Source organism: Ovis aries, chromosome 1 (assembly GCF_016772045.2).
Source record: "Ovis aries strain OAR_USU_Benz2616 breed Rambouillet chromosome 1, ARS-UI_Ramb_v3.0, whole genome shotgun sequence".
Classification (NCBI taxonomy): Eukaryota; Metazoa; Chordata; class Mammalia; order Artiodactyla; family Bovidae; genus Ovis; species Ovis aries.
The window spans coordinates 1,689,422-1,716,275 of NC_056054.1; the positions used below are offsets into that span (position 1 = coordinate 1,689,422).

Genomic DNA, 26,854 nt, shown 5'->3' on the forward strand with positions numbered 1-26,854 from the left:
TATTGGATGAATGTGTCAGTGAGTATCTGTGTGACTGTATGTATGTATGGGTGTGAGACTGCGAGTGTAGGTGTACTGGATGAACGTGTCAGTGTGTATCTGTGTGTGTGTATGGGTGTGAGACTGTGAGTGTATGTGTGATGCATGCACGTGTGAGTGTGTGGGTATGATCATGGGTGGGGGCATGGGTTGAACGTGGGAGCGGCAGGTCACACCACCAGAGACCTGGAGACCCTCGCTCACCTGCAGCAGCTTCTCAGGCCCTGACAGCACTTCCCTCTGGGGAGAAGGGGGCACGACCCCAGTCACACCCAACTCACCTTCCTTGTGCATCTTTCTGCACCAGGGCAGGGCACAGCAGTGGTGGAAGAGCAGCTGCCATGCATAAAATTTGGGGAAAACGAAGTTCACTAAGCTTTCGTCATGGTTGGTCCTGATGCAGGTGGTGGAGGCAGTGGATGCTAGTGGTGGCCGAGGAATCCAGGCTCATGTTCTCTTGTGAAACATGCCTCACAGCCCAAGACGGGGCCAATACACCCATCCTGGGTCCCAGCCACACATCCCAGTGGGCCGTGCAAAGGGTCTCCACTCTTGAGTCCTAAACAACCACTCCTTGCACACCCACTCTCCCTAGATGTCCTCTGTCATTACCTCTAAATGTATGAAGGGCTTTTCTAACTCAAAACATGGAAATACTGTACCACTGCTTCCCTGCTGTCCGAGGAACCAGGCACCCAACCCTTGGGTCAAAACCCACCCCAAGACTGACCTCCGCTTTCTCTCCCCAGCCGCCCTTGGCCCTCATCTGGCCTGAAGGTTGTTTGTGGCCCTGGGTGCCCCGCACAGGAGGATGAGGGGGGAGAATGTGACGCAGGTCAGCGCCTTCATCTTGGTGGGCTTCCCCACAGCTCCCCGGCTGCAGTACCTGCTCTTCCTCCTCTTCCTGCTCACCTACCTCTTCGTGCTGGTGGAGAACCTGGCCATCATCCTCACCGTCTGGGGCAGCCCCTCCCTCCACAGGCCCATGTACTACTTTCTGGGCTCCATGTCTTTCTTGGAGCTCTGGTACGTGTGTGACATCATCCCCAAGATGCTGGACGGCTTCCTCCTGCAGAGGAGGCGCATCTCCTTCGTGGGCTGCATGACCCAGCTCTACTTCTTCAGCTCCCTGGTGTGCACCGAGTGTGTGCTCCTGGCCTCCATGGCCTACGACCGCTACGTGGCCATCTGCCACCCTCTGCGCTACCAAGCCATCATGACCACGAGGCTGTGTGTCCAGTTGGTGGCCTTCTCCTTCATGAGTGGCTTCACCGTCTCCGTGATCAAGGTCTACTTTATCTCCAGCGCCACGTTCTGTGGTTCCAACGTCCTGAACCACTTCTTCTGTGACATCTCCCCCATCCTCAGACTGGCCTGCATGGACTACTCGACCGCAGAGCTGGTCGACTTCATCCTGGCCTTCCTCATCCTGGTGCTCCCGCTCGTGGCCACTGTGCTGTCCTACGGGCACGTCACCCTGGCCGTGCTGCGCATGCCCTCTGCCACGGGCCGCTGGAGAGCCTTCTCCACCTGCGCGTCTCACCTCACCGTGGTCACCATCTTCTACATGGCCATGATCTTCATGTACGTCCGGCCCCAGGCCATTGATTCCCGGAGCTCCAACAAGCTCATCTCTGCTGTTTACACTGTCCTCACCCCAATCATCAACCCCTTGATCTACTGTCTGAGGAACAAAGAGTTCAAGGGCACCTTTAAAAGACTCTGGTCTTAGGCCAGGTTTCAGAGCAACACAATTAAATGTCTTGTCATCTAATTTGTGATGATAATAACATTTTATAAGGCACATTATGTTGTCTAAAGTAAACCTTTAAATGAAATTTAGTAAACCTACAGAGACATTACTTTGTCAACAAAGGTCTGTCTAGTCAAGGCTATGGTTTTTCCAGGGGTCATGTATGGATGTGAGACTTGGACTGTGAAGAAAGTTGAGCGCCGAAGAATTGATGCTTTTGAACTGTGGTGTTGGAGAAGATTCTTTTGAGTCCCTTGGACTGCAAGGACATCCAACCAGTCCATTCTGGAGATCAGCCCTGGGATTTCTTTGGAGGGAATGATGCTGAAGCTGAAACTCCAGTACTTTGGCCACCTGATGTGAAGAGTTGACTCATTGGAAAAGACTCTGATGCTGGGAGGGATTGGGGGCAGGAGGAGAAGAAGGGATGACTGAGGATGAGATGGTTGGATGGCATCACTGACTCGATGTATGTGAGTCTGAGTGAACTCCAGGAGTTGCTGATGGACAGGGAGGCCTGGCGTGCTGCAATTCATGGGGTCGCAAAGAGTCGGACATGACTGAGCAACTGAACAGAATTGTGCACAAATAAGAAACCTCCCCCTGAACTTGTTTTCACAGAAGGACTGCACCCAAACCAAGAGTCAGAAGCTCCACTCATGCCCCTGGCCCCAAGATTTCCCCCATCCTGACTTCTAACACCAGATGCTATTTTTGATGTTTCTGAGACTTTTACAAATGAAACCATGAAGGATGATTTATATTGTTTCTTTCAGTCGTTATCATGGTTGAGGGAACCTGTGATTTTTTTTAATGTAGCAATAACCCATGCATATAATATGTAAATCCCACTGTATAGATACATCACAATGTATTTCAGCATTATTATTCAGAATTATGAATAGTGCTGCTGTAAATACCAGGTTTGTCTCTTTATCTAAATGTGCGTACAGTTTTATGAACTGTGTGCTAGGCTATGGACATGGAATCCATACCTACAGTGGCTGTAACAGAGGATTGATATCTGATCAGGCTTAGTAGAAACAGCAAGACTGTTACCCCAGTGGGAACCTGAGAATTCCAGGAGCTCCATGCCTTGCCAGCATTTGCATTCTAATATTTCTCTCCTTGCCTTCCTTCTGGGTTTGTACAAGTGCTCACAGCAGCCTGAACTCAGATTTCCCATGACCAAGGCTGGGCACCTTTGTAAGTTTAGCTTTTTAATGTCCTTGTCTATGTGCCCGTTCTGAAGGATCCCTGCAATCACGTTTTTTGCCTACTTTTGTACCGAATCACTTTTTGTTTTTAACATGCAGGACTTCTTATATATTCTGTATCCATGCCCTCTGTTGGATACAGTTATCGCAGAAATATCCTAATGTCTGGACTTGCCTTTCATTCTCTTAATGTTGAATTTTATGAAGAGAGGTTCTTTATTAATGCACAATTTCTCCATTTCCCCCCTTCATAGTTAGTTCATTATTTTACATTTGAGAAGTGTTTGCCTATTCCAATATCATGAAGATATTCTCCTGTGTAACTCCAGAAGCTTTGTGACTTTACCTTTCACGTCCCGATTTACAGTCCATCACATGATTTTGATTTATGGTATGAGATCTGGGTCAACACTAATTCTTTTCTATATGCATATGAAATTGACCAGAACCCACTCTTTGTTGAAAAGACAATGCTTTGCCCTCTGCAAAATCACCCTTTCCATAAGCCAGTCATCTCTTTTTGGACTCATTTTACCCCATGGTCTGTTTGTCTATTCATGTGTATTATGCTCTTGATGTCAAGCCCAAGAATTCTTTCCCTAATCCTAAGTCCCAAAGGTTTTATCCTATGACTTTTTTCTAAGGGCTTCATAGCCTTGCCCTCACAAAGAAGGGCCATGGTCCACTGTGAGTCAGGTTTTGTATAACGTGTGATGGGCATACTCAGGTTTGTTGTCCATGGACGTCCAGTTGCTGTAATACCATTTGCTCAAAAGGCTGTCATTCCTCTGCTGAGCTGCACTACACCTCTGGGAAGCATCAGTCGACTATACTGCGGATTTATTTCTGATCTCTGTGTCAGTCCGTCAGGACCACGTGGTCTCGATTAATGTAGACGCAGAGTAAATCCTCAACAGTGGAGGAATGATCCCTCCCACTTCACTCTTCCTTTTCCAAATGGCTGCTGCTCTTCTAGGGCCTGGGCAAGTGAATTTTATTACAAGCTCATGTACATCAATAAAAATCTTGTTGAGATTTTGACAGCCCTTGCGTTAAACTTACAGATCAGTTGGGGGAGAATTCTCTTTGTTTCTCTGTTGAGTCTTCTCATGTTGTGTAGCTTTCAGCATACATATCTTGTACGTTTTGCTAGATTTGTATGTCTTTGCTAGATTTATACCTAAGTATTATATTTTTAGAGCAATCATCAATGGCATTGCATTCTTTTTATTTCCACTTGTTTTTTTGTTAGTATATAGAAATGCACTTGATTTTCATCTTGATTTTGTAACCTGAAATCTTGCTGAATTCACTTATGATTTCTAGGAGTTTTTTGTAGGTTGCTTTGAGTTTTCTACACAAACAATCATGTTACCTACATATACAGATAGTCTTATTTCTTCCTTTCCAATCTTTATGCCTTGAAAGTGAAAGTGTTAATCATTCAGCCATGTTCGACTCTTTGGGACTCCATGGACTGTAGCCCACCAGGCTCCTCTGTCGTGCATGTGATTTTTCAGGCAAGAATACTGGAGTAGGTTTCCATTTCCTCCTCCAGGGAATCTTCCCGACCCAAGGATCGATCCTGTGTCTCCTGCATTGGCAGGTGGATTAACGCTGAGCAGCCAAGGAAGCCTGCAGATATTGTAGCCTGTTTCTTATTTTAGAAAGATTAGAAGGAAATCATTAGTCTTTCACTATCAAGTATGATGTTTGCTATAGGTTTTTGTAGATTTTTTTATCAAGTAATTAGTAAATTGTTGCACCTTATGTGATTTCAGGATAATGCAGCTATAATATTTTTGTTACAATAAGTCCCCTACATACAAACATTCAAGTTGCAAACTCTCAACGATTTGTTTGTGTGTCCAATCACACAAGTAGAACTGTACACAAAGGTTGCACCAGCCATGCAGAATGCAATCCAGTGTTATCATGTCCTCTATGAAGAGAAAAAAAGAGGTACTATCCAGACATCACTGCATCATTTTTTTTCTCAAGGTGGATAGAACTGAATCCAGAAGGAACCATAACCTGTGTCATCCATGTCATGCATGAGCGAAGCAGCAGCTCACCCTCCATCTCTTGTTGCTGACGATCCTTCAGTTCTACCATCTCCCACCTCCTCTCTCTCCTCCAGTCAGTAACTTCTTGCCTGTTCAATCCATGCCAGTCCTTGTACGCCAGCTGTTGGTATGTACTACTGTACTTTTCAAGGTACTGTGTGTACTGTCAGGTTAAACATGTTTTTTGTTTGCTTGTTTATATATTGTGAAAAGTATTATAAAGCTATTACAATACAGTATTAGTCAATTGTGTTAGTTGGGTATCTAGGCTTACCTGGTTGAACCTAGAAACGTCTTAGGACTCAGAATAGAACTCGTTCAAGTGCAGGGGCCTTAATGTATGGTGGTTTTCAAAGTACCTCATACTGATCCAGAAAACCCACTTTTCTCTCTTATATTGAACTTCTGCTCATTTGGTTTCACTGTTGCAGTTAAGTGATTATACAATTGCTCCAACTGAAGCTGGACAGATAGGCTAGAGAATCATAAATGGAGCTCCTTTGGAAGGGACATCCCCGAGCGCACTGCTTCCTCTCCCTGTTTCTGGATACGGAATGGCAGCACCTGGTCATGGCTGGCTGTCCAGATCCCAGAACAAATATTCACGTGAAACACCTTACTATTAGGTTCATCGAACATATCATTTATTTCTGTGCACCAACAGCTCAACTTACTCTAGATACAACAGTATTTCTGTGTAACTGAGTAAGGTTTAGTTTTAAAAAAAGTAGTTGGGGAAACATTATATATAACAAACCATGCCTTCCTACAATATTCATCATAAACGTTAGGGTTAAGAGCCGTGAGGAGAACTGCCCCTGTGGACACCATCTCCTGTCCTGCTCACGATCTATAACTGGAGGCAGGAACCAGGGAGAAGAGACCAGGCCTGGAAAGGCCCCTGACAGAAAAGGCAGTTCTCAAAACAGAGTGGTGGGTGTGGGGCCAAGGAGACTGACCATGTGCTTCCATTTGGGGGAGCTGTTTCCAGCTGGCCCCAGTGGTAAAGAATCTGCCTGCTAATGCAGGAGATGAGGGTTTGATGCCTGGGTCAGGAAGATCTCCTGGAGGTGGAAATGGCAAACAGCTCTAGTATGCTTGCCTGGAAAATCCCTTGGACAGAGGAGCCTAGTGGGCTACAGTGCATGGTTTCACAGAGTTGGACACGATTGTGTCTGTGTTTGCATGCACGTGTGCGCAAACTTATGCACACACACACACACTGTTTGAGAAAACTTAGGACAGTGATATCCTCAGCATAGTGATATTTAACTTAAGGTTATTTTGCTTTCCACTGAGATCTTGCTCTCTTTTCACTCTGCCATCAGTACAAAGTTAATAAACACAGAACTTGGTCTTAGGAAGTGATAAGGATGTGTGTTTGCTTGGGTGAAGCAGGAAAGACAACCAAGTGCTGGAGCGACTATGCAAATTGGCTAGAGGCACAAGGCCAGAGAACCTGACAGGGAGGCGTCCCCCAACACCCCCAACTTCTCAGACATACTGGCAAGGACATGGGGCTTCCCAGACATCACAATGCGGAGCCGGCACTTGGGTAACAAGTGGTGACTCCACTGGGCCAGGTGGCTTGGGGCTACCTGGTCACACCTGGTCATCTAACTGAATTTGAGGCACACCTGTGCTGTGTGAGGAGTCTGCTTCGGGCTGAGGGCACAGTGGTGCAGGATCTGGACACGGCCATTGCTCTCGGACAATGTATACAGCCGTGTTTCTCTCAATGTGGGTCATTCACATCAGAACTAGCTGGACGCTTGCTAAACAGATTTTAGAGCCCATCCCAGATCTTCTAAATCAGACCCTCCGGCACTGGGGGCTGGGGATCTGAATTTTGGACAAGCATTTCTCTTACTGGAGACACATCCATTGAAAGGACATTTGTGGTGACAACTCCATGACCATTCTGAAAAGCTGAAAACCGGATGAATGTTAAACACCACTTAGGGTATTAAAAACAATACGTCTGAGGAGGAGGAGGAGAGTGAGGTTTGTGAGACCTTTTCAAATGGTAAGTGTAGTAGGAAAGAAATCTCAAGCGCCGTGGGCCGGGAAGGCTGATTCTGGTCCCGATCTCTCTTCGAGAGCCTCTCTGAGGATCACGCTTGTCCGCCGTCCGCTCTCACACCAGCCCTCATTTCACCCACTGGGCGCCCTCCTACCCTCCGGTGGTTTGTGAGCTGCGGAGACACTTCAAGATGACTCTCAAGTCCGCCCTGCAGCCCTGGGGAGTCGGGAGGGTGGGGTGCGCCGCGCCCTGGACGCGGATGAGGCGCGGTAGTAACTACCGGACCCGGGCGGCTTCAGCTCCCCACACTGCGCCACCTCAAAACCCGCGGCGAGCGGGCCTCCCTTTAAGATCCAGGAGGCGAGAGGACCGTCCCTCAGAACCCAGGCGGCGGTCGAGCCTCTCGGGGATCCGGGCGAACCTCCCCTGGGAACCTGGGCGACGGGAGGACAATCCCACAGAACTCACCCCTCAGAACTCAGGCTGCGGGCAGGCCCTAAGACGCCCGGACGAGGCGGACGCAAACGGAGACCCCTGGCGGACCACCCCGCGACTGCGCCCTGTGCGCCTGCGCTCGCCGCCCGAACGTTCCCGTCAGGCGCGGCGCGGACACCCCGGCCGTGACGTCACGGCGGCGCGCCGGCAGCGGGAGAGGACCCCGTCGCGACCGCGTCCCTGCGGGTCCTTGAGCCGGTGCAGACCGCGGAGCCATGGCCTTGAGGTTCCTGAGACTTGTCCCCGCGTCCTCGGCTTCGCGGGGCCTCGCGGCGGTCGCCCCGCGCGTGGTGAGCCGGCGGCGGGCGGGAGCTGCGGGGTGACCTGTCTTGTCCTCCTGGCGCCGCCCCATCCTCACCTCCCCGGGCCTCCAAGGGTCCTTCCTGGCGGGGGATCCCTCTGTCCTCTGAAGTGTCTGGTCGTGCTTTGCGAGGGCACAGCTTGGAAGGGCCGCCAGCTTCTTCAGGCCATTTTCTCTCAGCTCCAAGTAGAACGTGGGGCTCGGAGGTGAATGGGCCGCCTGGCCGCCCTGCCTGGGGGAAGCCAGGTTACAGAGGTTGTGGGGTGGGCGAGTGAGCAGGTGTGTTGAGCCTGGGCCCGGGTTGCGCGCGCTCATTCACTCATTAACTCCTGAGGCGGCGCTGTCAGTAGCCGGTAAGGCGTGAGTGGCGGAGAGCAGAATGGCAGAAGGCGTTCAGGTCAGATCTGGAAGCATTAGGAGACCTTCTGGAATTACACTGTTCGCAGAGCCAGCAAGACAAGCAAAATGAGTTGTGTCAGAAAAACCATTTATGACAGTGACTGTATCTTAGCTTCTGTGGCTTCTAGTGACTGGAGGAACGCTGGTAGCAAATTGTAAAGAGACTTGACCTCTGTGCTCAGGATTTTGATGAGCAAAGGTTATTGAACTGAACAATCTAGTGGTCTTATTAAAAAGTCATATAAATGTCTTTAGGAGATAATTCAGGCTGCAAAAGAGAAGAAAGAGAGAGAATTGTGTTTAACACCCAATATATTTCCCTGCATTAGTGGAAGTGAGAGCCCCAGGATAGAGGGGGTACTACTCTGCTGCGGGGTGCTCACTAGGTGGACCCACCTGTGACTGTGTCCAGTCCTGAGCATCACTCCCTGCAGGGAATATAGATGGACTTCAGTAGGTCCAGAGAAAAATGAATAGGATGCAAAGGGTATGCAGCTTATTATTAGGTTGGTGCAAAAGTCATTGCATTTCACATTGTTGAAATATATTCTTAAATGTGGTTATGTTATACATCATTTTAATGCACCATTTCTCACTTTTTTTTGTTGCTAATATTACTTCTTGTGTATTTTACATTTATTTTAGAACAGGGAAATGATGTTAGACAAAAAGCAAATTTGAGTGATTTTTTTTTTTTCATCTGAGTTCAAAATGGGTCATAAAGCAGGGGAGACAACTCGCAACATCAACGCATTTGGCCCAGGAGCTGCTAATGAACATACAGTGCAGTAATGGTTCAAGACGTTGCAAAGGAGACAAGGGCCTTGAAGACAGCTCAGTGGCTAGCCATCGAAGTTCAGTCCAGTCGCTAGGTCGTGTCCGACTCTTTGCGACCCCATGAATCACAGCACGCCAGGCCTCCCTGTCCATCACCAGCTCCCGGAATTTACCCAAACTCACGGTCATCGAGCCGGTGATGCCGTCCAGTCATCTCATCCTCTGTCGTCCCCTTCTCCTCCTGCCCCCAGTCCCTCCCAGCGTCAGAGTCTTTTCCAATGAGTCAACTCTTCACATGAGGTGGCCAAAGTACTGGAGTTTCAGTTTCAACATCAGTCCTTCCAGTGAGCACCCAGGACTGATCTCCTTTCGGATGGACTGGTTGGATGTCCTTGCAGTCCAAGGGACTCTCAAGAATCTTCTCCAACACCACAGTTCTAAAGCATCAATTCTTTGGCGCTCAGCTTTCTTCATAGTCCAACTCTCACATCCATACATGACCACTGGTAAAACCATAGCCTTGACTAGACAGACCTTTGTTGGCAAAGTATATCTCTGCTTTTCAATATGCTATCTAAGTTGGTCATAACTTTCCTTCCAAGGAGTAAGCGTCTTTTAATTTCATGGCTGCAATTGACAGTGACCAATTGAGAGGATCATCAAAGCTGATCCTCTCACACTTACACGAGAAGTTGCTGAAGAACTCAGCACCGGCCGTTCTGTGGTTGTTCGACCTTTGAAGCAAATTGGAAAGGGGAGAAAGCTCAGAAAGTGGGTGCATTATGAGCTGACTGAAAATCAAAAAATATCGTCATTTTGAAGAGTCGTCTTCTCTTATTCTGTGCAATAACAATGAACCATTTTTCTATCGGATTGTGACATGCAACAAAAAGTGGATTTTATAGAACAATCTGTAGTGACCAGCTCAGTGGTTGTACTGAGAAGAAGCTCCAAAGCACTTCTTCCCAAGGCCACACTTTCACCCAAAAAATGTCATGGTCATTGTTTGGTGGGCTGCTGCCCGTCTGATCCACTACGGATTTCTGAATCCTGGCGAAACCATCACATCTAAGAAGTATGCTCAGCAAGTTGATGAGATGCACGGTGGACTGCAGCGCCTGAGCCGGCACTGGGGAACAGTGTGGGCTCAGTTCTTCACAACACCCGGCTGCACGGTGCACAACCAGCACTTTAGAAGTGGAACGATTTGGACTACAAAGGTTTGCCTCATCCACCATATGTGCCTGACCTCTCGCCAACCAGCTACCGCTTCTTCAAGCACCTTGATGACTTTTTGCAGGGAAAACACTTCCACAACCAACGAGAGGCAGAAAACGCTTTCCAAGAGTTCACTGAATCCCAAAGCATGGATTTTTTACCCTATAGGGATAAACAGGTTTATTCATTGTTGGCAGAAACATTGACTGTGGCAGTTCCTATTTTGCTTAACAAAGACGTGTTTGAGCCAAGTTGTAACTATTGAAAATTCACTGTCCAAAACCGCACTTACTTTTTCATCAACCCGATAATTGAGGAATAATTGGAGACATTGGAAATGCGTTGTGAAAGATCGCTATTCCGTGTGGTTCCACAGAGCGGAAAACCGAGACTGAGGATAGGAAATTACAGAAAGACGATCGTGAATGTGGAAGCGCACTTTGCAAAGATTTTGAAGGCAGAGCGGCTGACAGCTTTCTATGGCGTTGCCGCACGCCTGCTCTGTGCCACAGCTTGTGGTGTCTTCAGGCTGGGGACACGGATAAGGAGCAGCTTGCACATGGCTCAGAGGCAGCCTGGAGGAGTGAGTGAGTGAAAGTCTTTGCGACCCCATGGACTATACGGTCCATGGAATGCTCCAGGCCCGAACACTGGAGTGGGGAGCCTTTCCCTTCTCCAGGGGCAAGAGTGATTGGTCTCCAGGACGCAAGGCACCAATATGATTAACCCCCTGACTCGTCTCCTCTGCTGCTCTTCCCCCATCCAGTCCCCTTGGCACCAGCTACCCTGGCCTCGCTGACCCTTGCAGTGCTCCAGCCTCAGGGCATTGGTGTGCACTGTTCCTCTGCCCAGATGTCCATGGGGCCAGTTCCCTCACTGCTGTCCAGTCTTTCTTCAGACGTCCGTCTGCAGGGGCTCTGTGGCCATCCATTCTGACGTACATCCCATCCCGTGCACTGTGCTCCCGCCGCGGCACTCACTCTATAATTTCTTTTTTGCTTTGTTATCCTGTGGGATCTTTTTGAGTCACTGCCGTATCCTCACAGCCTGTCTAGGAAAAGGACAGGATGGTACGGCAATCAGGAAGTAGTTGTCGAATGAATAAATGGCTGACTGACTGGCGCCCAGTTGATGCTGAGTGAATTAGGGTTCTCGGCTGTTGGGATTTGAGACTTTGGGAATGCGAGGACTACCCTGCCGTTTACTAAGCTGGCCTCCTGTTGATGGACCTTTGGGTGGTTTGTCTTTTTGATACCTGTCGTTCTGCCCATTGGCTTCCTGTGGTCGCAGAGGTTTCTTAGGTTCTCCTGTGTCTGAGGACTGCGGCAGTTTGGGGCAGTACTGGGCGGGTAGTTTCTCCCTTGGTGGGATTCGTCTGATATTTTCTCATGACTAGACTGGGGTTGTGTGTTCTGGGAGGAAGAACACAGAGGTCAAGTGCCGTCCTCCTCACGTGCTGTGCAAGAGACACTGTGAACGTGACTTGTCGCCGTCGACCTTAGTCACCTGACTGGGGTAGCGGCAGTGTCTCTGCTGTGAAGTTGCTCTTTCCTCCCCGCTTTCCGTCCAGTTCTCTTTGGAGGGAAGTCACTGCGTGCAGCCCACACCCAGGGAGTGGGGATTATTCTCTGTCCCCAGGGCAGAGCATCCACGTGAATTATCTGGAATCCTGCTGTGTGGGAGGCTTGTCTCTCTCCCACACTTGTATGTTCACATCAGTGTGGACTGTGCGTGTGTGTTTTGTCTTTCGGGCGAAAGCTCGGCGCCGCTGTAAGCGCCGCTGTAAGCGCCGCTGTGCTCTGTTGCTCAGGCTGCTCCAGCTGTGGCCACTGGGCGCTCGTTCAGGCAGCTCCTGTGTCCCTGCAGCCTGCCCCTCCTGGTGTGTGTGTGAGCGCTTCCTTACTGCTTGGCCTGGCAAGAGGGTAGCCATAGAGTCAGCCATTTCTCCGGGGAGCCCTTGCTCCTTTGAGTGGAGAACAGCATTAGAAACCAAGATCTAGGTGCTTGGCGTAATTGCTCCTGGGGTGGTGTTGCTCAAGGCCCTCTTGCCAGACAGAGCAGGGGAGTCCATTGTACGCACCTCTGAATACCTGTGTCCATGAGTGTTTCCCTGTGTGACCCCGTATGTCTGTAGTGAACTGGACATGAGTTCACACCGATGTCTCTAGCTCTAGCCCAGTACTGCACAGGGCATCCCAGCTCCTCCCTGTGCTGACCTGTGGGGTTTTTTGGTTGGGAGAGGGGCCAGTGGCAAGGCGTGGTGTTTGAGTTTCAGTGTGGAGACTAGATCTGCTGGAGACAGGAGAAGCAGGCTTTTGCGTTGCAGACAGGGATGTGAGATGGCCGCGGTCAGTGTGGCGAGGGGAGGGAGGGGCCGCTGGCCAGAGAGGCTTAAGGCTTGGGGTCAGTGGGGTTGTGTGCGTGGTGATGGAGCCGGAGGAAGGAGGAGGGGGTCACAGGTGACGCTTGCCTTTGTTCTGCTTGGTGGGTGGTGGAGGGGAGCTTGTGAGGGGAGCAGGTGCGGGCCAAGTGTGGATGCTGAATTTCAGTTTTAGGTCTGTTAGCTTTCAAGTACTTTGAGGACATCGGAAGCTGTTTAAAAACATGAGATAACCTGTTCCAGAGACAGAGGCCTGAACCAGAGAAATGTTCCCTGTTTGCTTCCTCCCGCCTCCCCTCCCTCCTGCCTTTCTTTCATTCATATGCACACACACACACACCACGCACACTATGCACACCACACACACTACACACACCACACACCCCCCACACACACCATACACACATACACCACACACACACCCCCACACACACACCCACACACCCCCCACACACACACTACACACTACACACACACACACACCACACACACACCACACACACACCACACCACACCACACCACACATGCACCACGTGCACACACACACATACAGTTTTTATTGAACAAGGTAGATGTGTCCTGTTCCAGGCCCTGAGGATTTAGCAGTGGTCAAAACAGTATTCTGCCTTTATGAGCTTATGTTGGGAGTGGGGCTAGGAGATGGTAATTAAACAAATAGGTTGTAAAGGTGTTGATGTTGGTTTTCTGTCACCAAGGGTCTTCTTGGCATTCGTATCTAATAGTTGCTAATGCCTGCAATAACCATGACTCTCCCATGGTGGTGATGTTTGGTGTGTTTTTCAGGGAGGAATTCATACCAGTGTCCAGCGCAAGCTGCAGTATGGCCCGTTGGCGTACATACTCGGTGAAAAAACCACCAAAAAGATGACAGAAAACAGCAAACTGATAACTGTAGATGGCAACATATGTTCTGGAAAAAGCAAGCTTGCCAAAGAAGTGGCAGAGAAACTAGGTATGAACCTATGTTATGCAGAATAACAGTCTTCTCAGATAAACAGTTCCTTGTCTGGTGTGACTCTATTTTCATATTGAGTAGGTAGAATTGGGCCTAAGGTAGGTATTTTACATTTTTGAACACTTATTGAAAAAGCTGTTTTTAATCTTCCAGATAAGGGAAATTTTTAAGTCCAAGCTGGCTGTGAGTTTGGACTGGGATTTTATGTTGACGATGTAAGCTGAGCACGCTCACCTGAGCAGTCTCACTTGTAACAGCCCCTGGAGCAGGGACATGTGCCCTCAGTAGGAAGTGGTGGCACGCGGTTCCCTGGTGCAGAGCCAGGTGTCGCCCCGGTTCTGACTCTGGGCCGGTGTTGTCCAAGCCCCTTCTCTAGTATTTGACCGGCCAGTGCCGCCTGCGTGCATGCAGCAGACACCCACACATAGGGGCGGCTCTCCCTCTCGGGAGGAGCTCACACAAGGCTGCGGGGGACCTGCTGTCGTCAGCCCTGGGCTTCATGCCGCCCCTGCACACGTCGTCTCCAGGGTCTCACGCACTCCCTTCTGCGCACCAGGAACGCAGGCATCAGGGTACCTTTCCCCGGTCTCAGCCAACCGGCCGCAGGGACGATGCTCAGCTGGGTCCTCACTGCTCCCTGTGGGGTGTGACGTTTCCGCATCACGTTTTATCTGGGGGCCTGTGTCCTCAGGCCTGAAGCACTTTCCCGAGGCGGGGATCCACTATGCGGACAGCACCACGGGGGACGGGAAGCCCCTGCCTGTGCGGTTCAGTGGCAACTGCAGTTTGGAGAAGTTTTACGACGACCCGAAAAGCAACGATGGCAACAGCTACCGCCTGCAGGCCTGGCTGTACGCCAGCCGCCTGCTGCAGTACGCGGACGCCCTGGAGCACCTGCTGAGCACAGGTGCGTGTCCCTGCGTGGACGGGCGCTGCCGGGCGTAGGCTGCACTCGGGCCCCTTCCGGAATTCGGTCGTCCTAGATTGCCTCGCTGTAGAGCTGCTTTGAAGGGGTATTTGACGAGGCAAGTTCTGGCTTTCCTGTTAGATCATACTTGAGATCCACAATGGTGTGGTGGGGGGCTGACCCCGGGATCTCACTGAGCGGTTGGGATGGGGGCAGGACGGGGGTCGGGGTGGGGAGTCTGCAGTTCAAAAACCAGTGTCTTTTCTCTGTTAACTGATGTTTCTGTTGGATCTGGGAAAGAGCGAAACAAAACGTTGTATTTCTGAAGTGGATACATATTCGAGTTTTAGAAAATGATTTTCCGCTTAGAAGTGCCTGTGTGATCTGTGTTCTTTTGAAGATATTTGGTATGGAAATGGACTTGTAGATAATTTTTTCCATTTCTAAAGTGGACTGACTGGTTTTCCCAGCTGCAGTTATTCTCTGATCCTGACTTCTCTCCCTGTCTTTAACCAGGACAGGGTGTGGTGTTGGAGCGCTCCATCTACAGTGACTTTGTCTTCCTGGAGGCGATGTACCGACAAGGCTTCATCCGGAAGCAGTGTGAGTTGGCGGCAGGCTGGCCTTGTGGGCATGGGGTGGCTTTGTAAAGGTCCTGCTAGGCCCACCCTGCAGCTGGTACACGTTCTGTGAGCGTCTGTTGTTAATACATAGACGAATGATGCCGTTCCTCAGGAAAAGCCAGTCCCTGCCTGCCCCTGTCCCTCCTGAAGTCATCTCTCCCCGTGAGAGCGTCCTGTCCCGGAGCCTCCTGCCTGCAGCCCGCACGGCTCACTCCTGGCCCTGTGAAGGCCGCCTTTGCTCCCACGTGCTGTTCAAGTGCTTTCAGTGACGGCAGCACCAGGTGGGGGGTGTGGGAGGTCTGACAAGTGGCCAGGAGACAAGGAAAAAGGCTCCTGGTTGCAGTTAACCTGGCCACGAGGAGGGAGGGAGCCTGGGGAGCGGCTGACCGCGTGGAGATGGGGTGTCGGGGGCAGTGCCCCTGAGCAGGGAGCCCTGGTTGAGCCACGGTGCTGCCCTCGAGGGAGCGGCCTGTGCTGCGGGCACGGGCGAGGCTCAGAGAGGGGCCGGGGGTGGGTGCGCACGAAGGGTGGGTGAGCACAGGGGAGCCCCTCGGGGGTTAGGCGAGGGAGATGTGTGGTTCTGTTTGAGATCGTTTGTCTGAAGGATGTGTTCAGGGAAGGGAGGTCAAGAAGGAGGCCCTCGGCAGGAAGTTGGGGTTGGAGGGGCACCATAAGAGGAAGGCCCGCAGTGGGCAGTGGAGCACCTGCGGGGCCAGCTGGGCCTGAGGCACCCAGGACGTGCACGTGGCGAGCCTGCGGGAGAATAGAGTGGACCCACCAGGCCGGTGGGGCTACCCATTGCACCTTGTATGCAGCCAGGGCCTGTGCAGATCTGGCCTGTAGAGAACTCTTAAGGTGAAGTGAAGGTGTTACCAGGCTGGGTTTAGATCCCAGGGTCTGACTCGGGATTCTTGCTGTCTAGTCGCTCAGTCACGTCTGACGCTTTGGGACCTCATGGACTGTAGCCGCCAGGCTCCTCTGTCCACTGGATTCTCCAGGCGAGAATCCTGGAGTGGGTTGCCATTCTTTCTCCGGGGATCTTCCCGACCGAGGGATCAAACCTGCATGTCCTCCATTGGCCGGCGGTTTCCTTACCACTGAGCCACCGGGAAAGCCCTGACTGCGGGGTAGTCAGCTCGTCTCTGTGGCCTGATGCTTGTGGTCTGTGGCGGTAGGGGAAGCCCTGCTGTGTGTGGCGACTGTGGGCGCCGAGTGCCAGCGCGATGTGCGTGCAGCCGGCGGTCACGGTCATGACTGTCGTGTGGCTGCAGGTTGACGCGCGGCTCTGGGAGCTGCCGGTCCCTTTGTCCCTTGATCTGAGGGGGGCGTGTGTCTGAAAGCTGTCTGGGCCGCTGACTGACAGGTGGCGTTTCTCCCCCACCAGGTGTGGACCACTACAACCAGGTGAAGAAGGTCACCATCTGTGAGTACCTGCCCCCACACGTGGTCATCTACGTGGACGTGCCGGTCTCCGAGGTGCAGAGCCGGATCCAGAAGAAGGGAAACGTAACTCAGCCTTCCTGTCCTAGACCCGCCTCTCTGTGTGGCCACATTCACGGTGGTGGTGCTTACACGTGGTGGGAGACTGACTCACTGGTGGCCCCACGGGGACCTGGGTGTGCACGCGCCATCCCCCGGGTGCCGGCATGGAGGGCTGTGGGCGGCCCTGCTTGCCCCCTGCTCCCCCAGGACCTGGGTGCTCAAGTACTGTCCCCCAGGTGCCGGCATGGAGGGCTGCGGGTGGCCCTGCTTGCCCCCTGCTCCCCCAGGACCTGGGTGTGCATGTGCCATCCCCCAGGTGCCGGCATGGAGGGCTGCGGGTGGCCCTGCTTGCCCCCTGCTCCCCCAGGACCTGGGTGTGCACGCGCCGTCCCCCAGATGCCGGCATGGAGGGCTGTGGGCGGCCCTGCTTGCCCCCTGCTCCCCAGGACCTGGGTGCTCAAGTACTGTCCCCCAGGTGCCGGCATGGAGGGCTGCGGGTGGCCCTGCTCGCCCTCTGCTCCCCAGGACCTGGGTGTGCATGTGCCATCCCCCAGGTGCCGGCATGGAGGGCTGTGGGCGGCCCTGCTTGCCCCCTGCTCCCCAGGACCTGGGTGCTCAAGTACTGTCCCCCAGGTGCCGGCATGGAGGGCTGCGGGTGGCCCTGCTCGCCCTCTGCTCCCCAGGACCTGGGTGTGCACGCGCCATCCCCCAGGTGCCGGCATGGAGGGCTGCGGGCGGCCCTGCTTGCCCCCTGCTCCCCGGGGCCCCCTGGGCCTGGTACACCTGCCCTCAGCCCCTGTGCTGCCCCCTGCTCCCTGGCAAGGCCGCCCTTTCTGCTCTTGATGGCCATGCTCTGTCGCTTCCTGCAGGTTGAGAATCGTCTCTGACGCCCTTTGAGTTTACCTCTCACATCTAACGGGCTTGGGCCCCTTGTTCGCTTTCTCCTGCTCAGTGACTCTGTGACCCCAGAGAGGGATCGGCACACACGTCCATTCACCACCCTCGTGGTGCTGAGACAGTCGGTCTTGGAAGCCCTGTGATTTGAAATTGGTCCTGCTGGCGGGGTGCACGGTGGCCAGGCCCATTGTTGCCCTTACAGCTAGTCCTTGTTGGAAAGATCAGTCCTGCTAAGGGTGTTTTTTCATGGGAGGAAACGCTGTCTTGTTGAAACTGTGATGACAGCATGGACTTGCCTGTGTGTCTGTTGTCCCTGGGTCCGCTCTGGGCGCTGCGGCTCCCGTGAGATGCTCAGGCACCCTCGATGCGGCTGAAAGAGCCTGTGGTCACTTTCCTCCTCCCCCGATCAGTTTGCGCATGCTCAGGATACCTGGCTGCACCTTGGAGCGTTTACTCCTGAGTGTGCCGTGTGGTTTATGCTTTGGAGGACCTTCCATCTGGTGGCCAAAGAAGGAACTACAGTCAGAGTATTTAGTATCACTCTACCACTGCTGCTGAGTTGCTCAGTCGTGTCCGACTCTGCACGACCCCAGAGATGGCAGCCCCCCAGGCTCCCCCGTCCCTGGGATCCTCCAGGCAAGAACGCTGGAGTGGGTGCCATTTCCTTCTCCAGTGCCTGAAAGTGAAAAGTGAAAGTGAAGTCGTTCAGTCGTGCCCGATGGACTGCAGCCCACCAGGCTCCTCCATCCATGGGGTTTTCCAGGCAAGAGCACTGGAGTGGGGCGCCATTGCCTTCTCCAATTATCACTCTAGAGAACACTTTTGCTTATTAAAGTGACATTTATTGAGAAATAGGAAGTTATATATTAATATTTACAGTTCTTTGGATAACTCTTGTTATCTGTATAGCAATATTTAAGAGACAGTTTCGAGGAACACAGTAGATCTGTTAACATTCTTGGTTTTCCAGTACTCTGTGAATACTGTCACCAGCTAAAACTACCACTGTGTCTGAGAAAAGGAGACATTTTATCAAAGAAACATTGTGCCATTTTCAGATGTGTATTCTGATGGCAGATACTAATAGTAAACAAGGAAATAAAGCATGCAGATGCCAGGAAGAACCTTGAACAGGGTGGAAGATAATCTAGGCTTCAGCACTGCTAAACCAAGAGGTTTCAGTGTGGGAAGTTGCCACTCACGATTGGAAGTTTACATTTCTGTACCTGGCAAGCTTCATGTGAAAGGGAAGTGAGCCTGAGGAGGTGGGAGGGGTGGGGAGACAGCTGGTGACAGGAGGGTGTGAGGATGGGGGAGAGGTGGGCCCTCCCCTGCTGCGGCCTGTCGTCTCTCATTCCCCGCACGGGGCACACGGAACGGGACGCGCTGTGGCCGCTCGCAGTCCGTATCTTAAGTCTGGGAAGGGAAGGCCGCACCCCAGTCTCCCTGGGCAGACTCCCGTGCTCTGCGGCGGGAGGGGGCTGCGAGGACTGGCACTGCAGCTCCTCCCTGGCTCCCCCAGTCCCCGCAGCGCCCCCGCGACTGTCCTGGGAGCACTGTGCTGGCTCATTGCCTCGCACGTACATAAGCGCGGGGACGAGAAAGGAGTCCGGATGTTTCCCACGTTCGCTTTCTGCTTTTGTCTAGCCACACGAGATGAAGATCACCTCCGCCTACCTTCAGGACATCGAGAATGTCTATAAGGGGACCTTCCTGCCCGAGATGAGGTGAGCGGGGGCGCCGGGGGTTTATGTGCCAGATGGGAGCTCTGCACACATGGCCCCCCGGCCCGGGGAGCGCTTCTCGTTCATTTCACCAGATCTCGTCTGGGAGACTTAGTCTGACGTTTATAAGCAAGAACGACAACAGACATTTCAGTTTGATTTGGTCGGCTGGGAGTTGGTTTGTTTTATTAATTTAGCCCATATTTATTTTGTCATATCGTTAGACTATTCTGATAGAAGTGAGTTGAAGCTATGTTCGGTGACAGGTTTTAACGTGAGGGAACTCATGTTTTCACTCTTGGTGGCAACTGAATGGACCTTTTACCTAGAAAGGTTGTCTGGAGGGACTCGGTGAGTCCACACACAGGATTGTGAAGGCTTAGCAGCGCCTGTCGGTCCTTTTGAAAGCTGTTGCTTTGGGTTCAGTGGAAATGCCACTTTCCAGCTTTGCTTCTCCCCTCCCTCTGACAGCACCGAGCATCCGCTCTCTCTGGCTGGTTGTCCTGTGGCCCTTGTGTGTCGGGCACACGGCAGGCATTTCCTGCCGTACCTCACGTCCAGCTACAATTAGGATGTTTCAGTAATGCTGTTAAGGTTTCTAGTAGAATTTCTCAGACTTTCAGAAAACGTAAGCCTTTTTGATACCTAAAAATGTTTTGCTCTTGTTATTTAAAATTCCAAAGTAACTGAAATTGTGAACAGAGTATTGTCTTGCAGTTTTGGAAGAAAAGTTTTGAATTGGAGTGTCGTTTCTCAGCTGCAAGCCAGTGCTTGCTTGCGATCAGCTTTTCCCTCACGGGCAGTGGAAACAGCGCTGCTCCATTTCAAGGCCAGAAGCGCACAAAGGAAGTGTCATGAGTCTTGCCGGGGCGGGCATGGAGAGGTGTCCGGGAGAGGTGGCCAGCCCTAGACTCTCAGTTCCAAAGATTTCTTGTGGAGACCTCCCGGCTGCAAAGTCGCTGCTGAGCAAAGGCTTCCCAGCCAGTCCCAGATAGGCCACTGAGCTGGGCCGTCAGGAAAGGAAGTCTTAGACTCGGCTTACAGATGAAATAAGGGTTTTCTTGCACCTGGCATTTAATTTTCAAGAACTCACCCCAGGCCTCCTGCTGGTGAAGTGTCCAGCAGGGGTTCTGAGCGTCCATTGCTTCGTCCGGTGCTCCTGCGTGCTCTGTACGCGAGCCGAGTGGGGAGTCAGTTCATGCCCCTACACGGGCCTGGGCTCCCGAGGGGCTGCTTTGCGTCCTGTTGGAGGTCAGACGGCCGCCTCCTCAGAGGTGGACCCAGCCCCGCACTTGCTCTCTGGTGGCTGGTGAATCCCCTGTGGAGCCAAGAAAGTTCACATCCTCACCCAGCAGGGCAGATGGTCAGACGCGGGGCTCTCCAGAATTATAGCAGCTCAAGTAACGTGTCCCTCCTGCCACCCCCTCTGCCCCACCCTCCCGAACCCCCCTCAGCTGCTGTCCGTGTGGCCCAGTGCGGCCCTGGGCTCCCTGCGCCTTCCTGCGATGCGTGCTGCCGCTGGTGGAGGTTTGCGTGGCTGCGGAGCTGACCCGTGTCCCTGCCCTGTAAACACCAGCCTCCTGCCTGTGCGGTGGGGGTGGTCCAGTCAGGCAAGGGTCAGAAAACAGACCTGCCTCTACTACCATCCAGCCTTGGGCACAGCCCTGCCTCGAGTTTGCCCTCCTTAGCCGGCCATGCCCTGCGAGCCAGTTCAGAGGATGCAGGCGTTCCTGTTTAGAGGGGGCGCCTGACGTCAGGTGTTCACTTGTGCAGTAGCATCGGCTTGGAAGACTTCCACGAAATGTCATCTTGTTTTCTCTTACAGTGAGAAATGTGAGGTTTTACAGTACAGTGCATGGGAAGCTGAAGATGCAGAAAAGGTAAGAAAACGGCTGAAAATTTTATAATGTTTCTTAAATTTAACTCCCGTATAGGGGTTTTGCCAATCAAGTGGTGAGTTCGGCTCCTCCTGATGTTAGAAGCATCTGTGTTTCGTGACCTGATGCGAGTGCCTCGCCCCCATCACATTTCTCTGAGCGTGACGTTTTGATTTTCCTTTAAGTTATTCACTTTGTAGGATCTTAAAATTATGGGAGGGTGGAGATGCAAGGAATTTGGGGTAATTTGCATCAGCATTCTCATTAAACACGTGGTAAAATCGAGCGTTGGATTAGTTAACAGGTAAGACCTATTGAGACTATCGACCCTTGAATGACAGGGGTTTGAACTGCGAGGGTCCGCTCTTCCGTGGATTCTCAGTGGGAAACCCCACACTGCCGCACAGCGTGCAGTCCTCAGTAGGAAACACGGCGAAGCCTCGCGGCATCAAGGAAGTGGAGGAGCCGCCGTCCACGCACGAGGAGGCCTGCCTCCGGGTCATGCTTGGGTTCCGACTCTGGGTCGTGTTGTTTGGGGTTGGGCACATAAAGATACTAGCTTTCCCCAAAGTAGTGGGTGCAGGTCGCCCTCTGCCATTTTCAGGAGAGCTTGAGTAATCAGTACATTTGGATAGGCAGCGGGTGGGAAGGTGGCGTATGACACAGGGAGCCCAGCCTGTCTCTGCGGCGACCTGGAGGGTGGGATGCGGGAGCGGGGAGGGAGGAGGGAGAGGCTTGGGATGGTGCACACAGTTACAGATGAGTCTCAGTGTTGCGCTTCAGAAACCAGCACGGCATTGTTATCCTCCAGCTTAAAAACAGTTTTTGAAAAAGAATAACATTTTCCTTCCCAAGTGTAAAAACATTACAGGTTTACGGTAATGAAGGGACTATGGTATTAATAAAAGAAATAATAAGTAGTTTAACAGAGCAGAGTCCAGAAACAGGTGCGTGCGTGTGCTCACGGTTGGAAAAGTCAGTGCTTTAAACGATGATAGAAATAGAAGAAACTGGGTTATCTCTTAAGTGGTATTGAGGCAAATAACCATCATTTGGTTAAAAAAAAATCCCATGTTTTATATTAAGTATCACTTGAAAAGTGAAAGTGAAATCACTCAGTCATGTCTGACTCTTTATGACCCCATGGACTATACAAATTCTCCAGGCCAGAATGCTAGAGTGGGAAGCCTTTCCCTTCGCCAGGGGATCTTCCCGACCCAGGAATTGAAGTGGGGTCTCCTGCATTGCAGGCAGATTCTTTATCAGCTGAGGTACCAGGGAAGCCAGTTACTTATTTTAAAAAGCTTAAAAATTCTAAAAGAAAATACAGGTTTGGGGTCTGGAGTTGAGGAGTAGGTGACGGCAGCACGCAGCTTTGCAGCGGCCGCTGCTTTAGGGACAGCAGAGCCTCAGCGCCGCCCCCGGCGCGGGAGAGAGCCGGCCCTTCTCCACAGCGGGGGACCCACCGTCCAGGCAGGCTCTGGCCCGGCTCTGGGGGTTCTCGTAGGCTTGCTTCTTTCTGCCTGGAAACGAGGCTGCACTTCGTTCCCTTCAGGCTGCTCTGCCTGTGATGCCCCTTTCTTTGTGTTCAGGTTATTTCTGTCCCTCTGGCAGAGGGTTTACATTGCACGGGTCTGAGGGGAAGAGTAGCGTGTTCTCTGAGACTGTGTTATCGCTGGAGTTCATAACCGAATGTGCTCACATTCTTGGAACCTAAAGAAGTCCTCGAGTTTGGCGGGTTTTGAGGGAAAATGTGTCTGAAAAGGCCGCCCCACTGGGAGGTATAGGCTGTCCAGACTGCAGGTGAGGAATGTAGGTTCTTGGAACTCTAGGAGTTGTGTGTATTCTCTTGTCCTGTTGTCCTTTAGTGGATGAGCTTTGCCTCCTGGAGTCAAGTTGCCGGAGGAAATGAGTCTGGAGTAGGGCTGGCTCGCCTCTGCGCCCCGCCCCTGGCCTGCCCCGCTCTCCCAGCCTGCGGGGAATTGCCACACCGCCGAGGGTCAGCCGGTCCAGCACCCGCATGGGGCTCACCCCTCAACCGCTCACGTCACTGAAGGCTGACCATCAGACCTCCTTTCTTTCTGACCCTTAGGGCATGATCCTTCCTGCCGGGGGTCTGTGGTTTGTCGTGCGCTGAGTGTTCTCTGTTAAGTCCTGTGTTAAATCCCTACGCACAGGTAGTCGAGGATATTCAGTACCTGAAGTACGACAAAGGCCCATGGCTGGATCAGGACGACCGCAAGTTGCACAACCTGAGGATGCTGTGAGTCCTGGCGGGGCGGGGCGGGGCGGGGCGGGGCCGGGCCGGGCCGGGCCGGGCGGGGCCGGGCTGGGAGTGACCTGGCTGGGCGTGGGGCGGGGCCTGGGTGGGGTTGGGGCTGGGGCCAGAACCTGGGCTCTCAGAGCTCTCCGCAGGTGGCTCCTGTCTGCATAGTGAGGTGAGGGACAGGTCATCAGTCCAGAGTAGCTGCGAGGGCGGGAGGCCGTGTTGGAGGCTTGAGGGAGGAGCGGGTCCGGGGTGCTGCCCGGGGGTGGGGAGAGGACTGTCGGGGGGAGGTTGAGCTCTGGAGGGGCCGTGAGTGGGCGAGGGCAGGAGGCCGGGCGCGAGTGTGTGATGAGGAGTTTAACGGGGAGGAGCTCTGTGGGCTCAAGCTGGGGAGGTCAGAGCCCCGAAACCCAAGTCCAGGCGGGAGCCGGATCATGGGAGGTGTCAGAGTTTAATGCAGGTTCTCCCAGCCTTTCTTAAAGTGTTTGCGTGTACCTGTATTTCTAAATAAAAATTATCCTGCATATGTCTTTGTACGGTGACTGTGTGTCCCTCTTTTGTTGAATATTTAAAATTCAGTTTTTTAATGGCTACTCAAGCCTCATAAATCCTCTGAATGAGGCAAGTCAGCGGTGGGGGACCATGGCCTGGGGGTCCATCCAGGCCTCAGCTGCCAAGAATGGTCCTCACATTTTTAAAGGATTGTAAGAAAAAGAAGGTACATATATGAAGGCATACATAGGCCCTTTACAGAAAAAGCTGATCTCTGAAATATAGGCATAGTCCTTTTCGTTTCTTTAATATCAGTCTTTTGGGTTATTTTCACTTCTTCATATTTATAATAACAGTAATGAGCATATTGTACTTATTTTTATTCCATATGAGGTTATTTTCCTAAAGTATGAAAGTGGAGTTATGGGTCAGATTATGTGAACGCATTACAGCTACGGTGTGCTTTGAAACTGTTCCCCAGAAAGCATGTGCCAGCTTGCACACTTGAACCTGTGTTCTGGAAGTCCTTATTTTCTCTGTTTCCTTATTTTCAGCTTCCTTGGCATCTACTCCAGGTTTTGTTGTTATTTTTCTTTCATCTGCTTCTTTCAGGCTTCAGCTGCTCTTCTTTCTCCAGTTTCCTAAGGTAGACGCCTAGGCGGTTGGTTTTAGACCTTTCTTCCTTTCTCATATATGCATTTGATGCTATGAATGTTCCTCTAGTCTAACTCTGTTGTGGTCTGGGAACACAGTTCGTGTGATTTCAGGTCTTTTGCACTTGTTAGGGTGTTTTATATGGTTGGGGAGGTTTTGTTTGAGGGTCCCCTGGGGTCATCTGCCTAAACCCGCCTTTTCCCTCCTGACCCCGCCCCTTCCCCGGGTCCCGCCCCTTCCCCGGGTCCCGCCCCTTCCCCGGGTCCCGCCCCTTCCCCGGGTCCCGCCCCTTCCCCGGGTCCCGCCCCTTCCCCGGGTCCCGCCCCTTCCCCGGGTCCCGCCCCTTCCCCGGGTCCCGCCCCTTCCCCGGGTCCCGCCCCTTCCCCGGGTCCCGCCCCTTCCCCGGGTCCCGCCCCCAGGGTGGGGCTGCGGCCCCTGGTTCTTGATCTCTGCTCCTCCGCTCCTTGTTCTTCATCCCACCCATCCCTGTGTGCCTGCCCGCCAGCTAATCTTCACGAGTGTCACAGTGACCCTGTGTTTCCTTTACTCAGAACCTTTCCGTGGCGTGCCTGTTGAGGCGTGAACCCAGGTTCCATTTCCCAGAATTAGTTCAGAGCACTCATCGTCTGCCCTGCCTCTGCCGTCGGGATACAGAGTCTCCTGAGCCTGTCGCCTCCCCACCTGCCCAGTAGCCCCCTCAGGGCCTGAGCGTTTTCCTAGCCTCGCCCTGTGCGCCTTCTTTTCTGCTGCGCCCCTCTGACTTTTCCAGGCTTTGATTTTGGGCGTATGTGTGATTCTTGTCAGTACCGGCTCCTGCTGGTCAGAGTACACGAAAAGCATAAAATGGTGGCTGTCCCTGAGCCCCGACATCCTGCCGAGACTGAGCCGCGTGGGGTAGCTTATCACTTCATCATCAGTGGCATTGCTTTACCCTCTCCCATCCTCTGCCTCCCAAGGATAATTCATAACAATTTACAACGGTAATTCTGCTTATTTTCACTTAAGTGCCATTTGTTAATGTGGGAGACTCAAGCAAAATTATGACCATTTTCTAGGATAATTACCGTAAACCTGCCATTTACCAGCTACGCTCCTTTTGTTCAGAGCCTGGCCGGATTATTGGCTTGGAGCACTTTTGTGCATCTCAGAATGTGTGTTGGTGTGTCATTGTGTATGTGAGTGCCCATTCAACCTTGATGGCGTCTTGTGTTCAGATCCGTAATCCCCGAGGGACCGCTGCCGCCCCGCTTGCCCCATTTTTGTGCTGGAGGCGCGTTCCCTGCCAGGCCTTCTCCTCGCAGGGCTGAGGGCCCACCTCCCCCAGAGCTGGGGCCCCCTTCTTGCCCCTGCTGCTTCATCACAGGGATGTGAGTTTTCTACAGCTTCTGGAGGATATCTTCCTAATAGGGAATTCCAGTGCTACGAAAACTGGAGGGTAGGGTTTCAGGCAGAACTTTGCCATTCGGGAGAAGCTAAAAGACTCGCCCTGGACATGCTTTAGGAGAAAGTGTAAGCAGTCTGTTAATTGGGAGACAGTTGAGTCATAAGTCATAATTTACTGTTTTCCTCTTTCCCTTGTTGCCTCACTGTTGCTTTGGAATTATGTGGCAGAGCGCCTCATTTTGTGAACCGGACTCGGGGATGCGCTGTCTTCTCATGGGGACACTTTGGCCTGTGATGTGAAGGGGACGTGCTGTCAGTGTCTGAGTCTCCGTAATTAGACTCAGTGCTCCGTGAACAGAACGTTCTCTCTCACCGCTTTAGCTCCCTGAGTCATGAAATGCGTCCTGTGGTGTCCAGTCCCTGCGCATCTTCAGTCTGGAATATGTCTGCAGTTTCTGGAGGCCCAGAGTTGGGTTTACGGGAGAGAGGCTCCGAGGGCTCTGCTTAGTCATCACTGAAGCTCATAGGGCGAATGAGCAGTTTACACAAGGTTGAACAGTCTCCACAGATTATTTTTTTAATCTTCAAAAGTAGTTTGAAGATATTTGTTCAAAGATACACCCTCTTTGAGAGCTCCTCAGGTGGCTCAGTGGTAAAGAATCTGCCTACCCGTGCAGGAGAGGTGGGTTCAATCCCTGAGTCAGGAAGATCCCCTGGAGAAGGAGATGGCAACTCACTTGAGTATTCTTGCCTGGCAGATCCCACGGGCAGAGGAACAGAGGAGCCTGGTGGGCTACAGTCCGTGGTGTTGCAGAGAGCCGGACAGGACTGACTAAACACCGCCTTTTCTGGGGCGGGGCGGGGGTGTGAACGGTAGTTCTTCCAGATTGAATGTAGGTGGCGC

At 52.3% G+C, this 26,854-nt stretch overlaps 2 protein-coding genes across 4 annotated transcripts in view; both read left to right on the forward strand.

Annotated features, from left to right (window-relative positions):
* The first annotated feature begins 457 nt into the window (after positions 1-457).
* Positions 458-1,783, forward strand: LOC101107754 (olfactory receptor 6B2-like). The gene has a single exon (XM_004003448.6). It carries the CDS (start codon positions 851-853, stop codon positions 1,769-1,771), a length of 921 nt encoding a protein of 306 aa, XP_004003497.2. The 5' UTR covers positions 458-850; the 3' UTR covers positions 1,772-1,783.
* Positions 1,784-7,778: 5,995 nt separating this feature from the next.
* Positions 7,779-26,854, forward strand: part of NDUFA10 (NADH:ubiquinone oxidoreductase subunit A10) — a 38,757-nt gene continuing 19,681 nt past the window's right edge. For all 3 annotated transcript variants that reach the window (XM_004001759.5, XM_027967036.3, XM_060398617.1), the window contains exons 1-8: positions 7,779-7,883; positions 13,474-13,642; positions 14,337-14,552; positions 15,069-15,155; positions 16,560-16,681; positions 19,202-19,281; positions 21,104-21,158; positions 23,333-23,418. In XM_004001759.5, the coding sequence (XP_004001808.2) occupies positions 7,809-7,883; positions 13,474-13,642; positions 14,337-14,552; positions 15,069-15,155; positions 16,560-16,681; positions 19,202-19,281; positions 21,104-21,158; positions 23,333-23,418 (890 nt within the window). In that variant the 5' untranslated portion in view covers positions 7,779-7,808. The remainder of the gene's footprint in view (positions 7,884-13,473; positions 13,643-14,336; positions 14,553-15,068; positions 15,156-16,559; positions 16,682-19,201; positions 19,282-21,103; positions 21,159-23,332; positions 23,419-26,854) is intronic.